At 44.1% G+C, this 5,826-nt stretch overlaps 1 protein-coding gene across 1 annotated transcript; it reads right to left on the bottom strand.

Annotated features, from left to right (window-relative positions):
* Positions 1-5,826, bottom strand: LOC137871497 (uncharacterized). Its single transcript, XM_068709327.1, has 5 exons — positions 5,347-5,826; positions 4,812-5,230; positions 3,901-4,017; positions 3,723-3,818; positions 1-167 (listed from the first exon to the last, which is right to left on the bottom strand). The coding sequence occupies exons 2-5, from the start codon at positions 5,176-5,178 to the stop codon at positions 97-99; spliced, it is 651 nt and encodes a 216-aa protein (XP_068565428.1). The 5' UTR covers positions 5,179-5,230; positions 5,347-5,826; the 3' UTR covers positions 1-96.

Below are 5,826 nucleotides of genomic sequence, written 5' to 3'. Positions count from 1 at the left end.
TGAACAACAGGTAGAACACAGTGGCTGCAAACTGAAGGTGAGTTGTGTCCAGGTGAGGCGCAGCACCCTGAAGATAAGGAGAGCTCTGATTGGCCGTCATACATAGATGTCTTCATCCGTCTGCTCTGGCATTGGTGTTTCCATGGAAACAACAGGATTACAGGAAACTGTAGAGAGTGTATAAATTAGCATCTGATACCACCTGTTAGTACATTTGTGTATGTGTGTGTGTGTGTGTGTGAATCTGATTACAGTCGCATTGTGGAGCCTCCTCCAATGAATATCCACCTTAACATGGTGGAGGGGTTTGTGTGGCCCAGTGACCCTGAAAGCTGTGTTGTTGAGGACAATAGCTCCTGGTAGGGTCTCAGGGGAGGGGCCAGAATAAGAGCCACTCACTGACCCTTTATGAATCGTTTGGAAAGGAGTTCCTTCTGGAGCCAGACCTGGGAGGGGAACTCGCCGGTGAGCGTCTGGTGGCCATGCCTTGGCACATTGAGTGTCAGCCGGGCGGCAGGCGAGGGCAGCGACCTAGGATTGCCGACCCCCAGCATCATAAACAAGCTCTAGGGATGTGGAACGTCACCTCTCTGGTGGGGAAGGAACCAGAGCTGGTGCGGGAGATGGAGCGGTACCAACTAGATATAGTTGGGCTCACCTCCACACATAGCATTGGTTCAGAACCAAACTCCTGGAGAGGGGCTGGACTCTATCCTTTTCCCATGGATGGCGAGGGTGAGACACTGACACCATCATCACCTTGATTTTTCAAGCAGTAAAAATTTCCTTCTAGATATTTTGCAGGGGATTTGGTCACGTGACCTCAATTTAGGCCCTAACTACAATGTTTGTCCAAAATCTGGAAATCTGGAATTTCTGAGATATTATGACCATTTTTACATACACTACTGTTCAAAAGTTTGGGGTCACCCAGACAATTTCGTGTTTTCCATGAAAACTCACACTTTTATTTATCAAATGAGTTGCAAAATGAATAGAAAATATAGTCAAGACATTGACAAGGTTAGAAATAATGATTTTTATTTGAAATATTAATTTTGTTCTTCAAACTTTGCTTTTGTCAAAGAATGCTCCATTTGCTGTAATTACAGCATTGCAGACCTTTGGCATTCTAGCTGTTCATTTGTTGAGGTAATCTGTAGAAATGTCACCCCATGCATCCTGAAGCTCCTCCCACAAGTTGGATTGGCTTGATGGGCACTTCTTGCGTACCATACGGTCAAGCTGCTCCCACAACAGCTCAATGGGGTTGAGATGTGGTGACGGCGCTGGCCACTCCATTACAGACAGCATACCAGCTGCCTGCTTCTTCCCTAAATACTTCTTGCATAACTTGGAGCTGTGCTTTGGGTCATTGTCCTGTTGTAGGAGGAAATTGGCTCCAATCAAGCGCTGTCCACAGGGTATGGCATGGCGTTGCAAAATGGAGTGATAGCCTTCCTTATTTAAAATCCCTTTTACCTTGTACAAATCTCCCACTTTACCAGCACCAAAGCAGCCCCAGACCATCACATGACCTCCACCATGCTTGACAGATGGCGTCAGGCACTCTTCCAGCATCTTTTCACCTGTTCTGCGTCTCACAAATGTTCTTCTGTGTGATCCAAACACCTCAAACTTTGATTCGTCTGTCCATAACACTTTTTTTCCAATCTTCCTCTGTCCAATGTCTGTGTTCTTTTGCCCATTTCAATCTTTTCTTTTTATTGGTCTCAGATGTGGCTTTTTCTTTGCCACTCTGCCTAGAAGGCCAGCATCCCGGAGTCGCCTCTTCACTGTAGACGTTGACACTGGTGTTTTGCGGGTACCATTTAAAGAAGCTGCCAGTTGAGGACCTGTGAGGCGTCTATCTCTCAAACTAGAGACTCGAATATACTTGTCTTCTTGCTGAGTTGTGCACCGGGGCCTCCCACTTCTCTTTCTATTCGGGTTAGAACCCGTTTGTGCTGTTCTCTGAAGGGAGTAGTACACATCGTTGTAGGACATTTTCAGTTTCTTCGCAATTTCTCGCATGGAATAGCCTTCATTTCTAAGAACAAGAATAGACTGGCGAGTTTCACATGAAAGTTCTCTTTTTCTGGCCATTTTGAGAGTATAATCGAACCCACAAATGTGATGCTCCAGATACTCAACTAGCTCAAAGGAAGGCCAGTTTCATAGCTTCTCTCACCAGCATAACTGTTTTCAGCTGTGCTAACATAATTGCACAAGGGTTTTCAAGGGTTTTCTAATCATCCATTAGTCTTCTAAGGCGATTAGCAAACACAATGTACCATTAGAACACTGGAGTGATAGTTGCTGGAAATGGGCCTCTATACACCTATGTAGATATTTCATTAAAAACCAGACGTTTCCACCTAGAATAGTCATTTACCACATTAACAATTTATAGAGTGTATTTCTGATTAATTTAATGTTATCTTCATTGAAAAAAGAGTGCTTTTCTTTGAAAAATAAGGAAATTTCTAAGTGACCCCAAACTTTTGAACGGTAGTGTATGTCAAATAACCACAAAAAATAAGGGAATCATGGCAACATTTGTGCCTGTTTTAGGGGACTTTAACTTGCAGCTATTACCATCAGTTTTCTTTCAGTTGTTCTCTATGAGCCTCTCTTTGAATGTTCCATTTATCCCCCACGGGGGCGACTGTGTCCAGTCTATACAAATGTAGCCCAAATGGCAATTCTTTGATTAGGGAACGGCCATGTTGGAAAGTTAACTTGAGAGTCAGTCCTGGACTCAAGTAGGTTGTTCTTGTGTTCCATAAAAACATTAAATTACTTGTCTGCATGACATTGTAGACCTGACCAAGCATTTCAAATGTGCATAATTTCTCAGAAAATAGCTGCAAAGCCTGATTTATGGACAAAAGAACTCCTTAAATGTTGAACCTGCTCCCCAAGTGCTCACTCTCTACATCCTGTAGGCAGCTACCTTCTCTAAGGAACCTCCTATTGAGTTGCAACCAAGTAAACCTAAAAGAACAGGCTCTGTTGTGGATTATATCTCAATGTCATGATAACAAGTCATTAGATAGGACCCAGAATCTACTGCCATTTGGGACAATTTCTTACATTAGAGTGAGGACAACTGGAATACCTGACCACCCCATACAAATGTAGTCAAATGGCAGATTCCTTATATCTTATATCTCACATTTGGATTACATTTGTATGGGCTGGTGAGGTACATGCCAAATGTCCCAGACCAAATTTCAGTAATTAGAAATTGTCCCTGTCATATCTGCACAGTGCTCTGGGCTAGGAGGCTGACACTTTAAAATGGGGCATCCCTGGGCTGAGTGCTCTTGATGTACCAAGTTTGAAGCAAATGAGAGGAATATTAATTTTCAATAAATTCTGGGCCTTGGGCTTCAATAGCGTTGTTCCAATCCTTTTAAATCCTTCACCTGTGAATCCATAGGGTGAGATGATCGTACAGTCCAGATCTCAGCTTCTTAACCCAAGGTATTGTGGCGATATCATGCTAGGTTAGCATGTAGTAACATGTGCAGTAAAGATTCTGACATTTGGACAACTTTTGAATGAATTGAAGTGTAGTTCAAATGACAGGAAGTATCCCTTTTGTCCCCCAAATGTAGGTTCATGTAATGTTCCAAAAAGTTGTGTACTCGCGACTGTGTGTAAATGTGTGTGTGTGTGTGTGTGTGTGTGTGTGTGTGTGTGTGTGTGTGTGTTACCATAATTAGACTCCTGCTTCTCCTCATCATCACCATCTTTCTTCTTGTTGCCATGGTGACTGTGCATCACCACATAAACATGTTCCTCCAGCGGATCTGAAGCAGTAGAGCAGATAATACTTTATTGACTTCTGATTATTTATCAGTCAACCTGTAAGTTTCTGGTTGGCTGTTGTACCTGAAGTCCTCATCCTCTGATTCCTCCTCCTCCTGAGGAAGAAGAGGATGATGAAGAGCAGCAGAAGGAGAAGAAGGCAGCCGACAAGCACAGAAACCACCATACTGCTGCTGGTATCTGCAGACAGACAGACAGAATACATAAAGAATATGTTGTTGATTCAGAATGCTGCAGCATGTGTTCTAACAAAAACTAAGAAAATAGATCATATCTCTCCTGTATTAGCTTCTCTGCACTGGCTCCCTGTAAAATCAGGTTTATAGTTAGGGCTGGTTCAGGTTCATAGTTAGGGCTGGTTCAGGTTTATAGTTAGGGCTGGCTCAGGTTTATAGTTAGGGCTGGTTCAGGTTTGTAGTGAGGGCTGGCTCAGGTTTATAGTTAGGGCTGGCTCAGGTTTATAGTTAGGGCTGGTTCAGGTTTGTAGTGAGGGCTGGCTCAGGTTTATAGTTAGGGCTGGCTCAGGTTTATAGTTAGGGCTGGCTCAGGTTTATAGTTAGGGCTGGTTCAGGTTTATAGTTAGGGCTGGTTCAGGTTTATAGTTAGGGCTGGTTCAGGTTTATAGTTAGGGCTGGCTCAGGTTTATAGTTAGGGCTGGTTCAGGTTTGTAGTGAGGGCTGGCTCAGGTTTATAGTTAGGGCTGGCTCAGGTTTATAGTTAGGGCTGATTCAGGTTTGTAGTGAGGGCTGGCTCAGGTTTATAGTTAGGGCTGGATCAGGTTTGTAGTTAGGGCTGGTTCAGGTTTGTAGTTAGGGCTGGCTCAGGTTTATAGTTAGGGCTGGCTCAGGTTTATAGTTAGGGCTGGCTCAGGTTTATAGTTAGGGCTGGATCAGGTTTGTAGTTAGGGCTGGTTCAGGTTTGTAGTTAGGGCTGGTTCAGGTTTATAGTTAGTCTGGTTTTTCTGCCGGACTCACCCTCCACCCTGAGCACGAAGTGTTTCTTCATCAGGAGCTTCCCTTCTTCTTCAAACACCTCCAGGCTGTAGCTTCCTGCATCTTCGGTCTGAACGCGGTTGAATCTCAGCGAGCCGTCGCTCAGCAGCTCGCAGCGTCCGTGGTGACACGTCGTCACGTTGGTCTTCAGTGACATCACCAGGTGTGTGTTGGTCCACCTGACGTCCTGTCCGCTCCTCAACACCTGCAGGTCTGAGGACAGCAGGATGGCCCCCCCGCTGTGTGCTGTGATGGTCACCGTGGACACAGAGTACGACAGGAAGGGACGACCCTCACTCATCATCATCATCTTCATCATCAGGATCAATAACCACACCAGAACCAACATGGCTGCCGTCTGAAGTCCTCTCTGCTGGCACTGCCCCCTCAGCTGTCAATCACTGAAGAAGAAAAACACAGACTCAGTGGTGAGTGTTTGTGTGTGTGTGTGTGTGTGTGTGTGTGTGTGTGTGTGTGTGTGTGTGTGTGTGTGTGTGTGTGTAATAATAATACTTACATATGTTGAAAACATGTGAAACAGTTTTTACATGAATCCTGAAGAACTGGATATAGAATCAGTTTGATTCCAGCTGATTTCTTCTTATGTTGCTCAGGAGATCTTTGTCTGTTTGAACTTAGTTTAGTTCTCCGTCTACTAAACTAAAGAACACGTTCTACCTTCAGACCCGTAGAGAACAGAGTTTAGTTAGAACATCTACAAAACTAAAGAACACGTTCTACCTTCAGACTCGTAGAGAACAGAGTTTAGTTCTCCGTCTACTAAAGAACACATTCTACCTTCAGACCCGTAGAGAACTTAGTTTAGTTAGAACATCTACAAAACTAAAGAACCGTTCTACCTTCAGACCCGTAGAGAACAGTTTAGTTCTCCGTTTACTAAACTAAAGAACACATTCTACCTTCAGACCCGTAGAGAACAGAGTTTAGTTCTCCGTCTACTAAACTAAAGAACACATTCTACCTTCAGACCCGTAGA

The sequence above is a fragment of the Cebidichthys violaceus genome, unplaced genomic scaffold (genome assembly GCF_023349555.1).
Source record: "Cebidichthys violaceus isolate CVI_PGR_0920_01 unplaced genomic scaffold, fCebVio1.0.p SCAF_142, whole genome shotgun sequence".
NCBI lineage: Eukaryota > Metazoa > Chordata > Actinopteri > Perciformes > Stichaeidae > Cebidichthys > Cebidichthys violaceus.
Note: the sequence above shows the minus strand (reverse complement) of the source record. Positions and strands in the feature narration are given on the sequence as shown.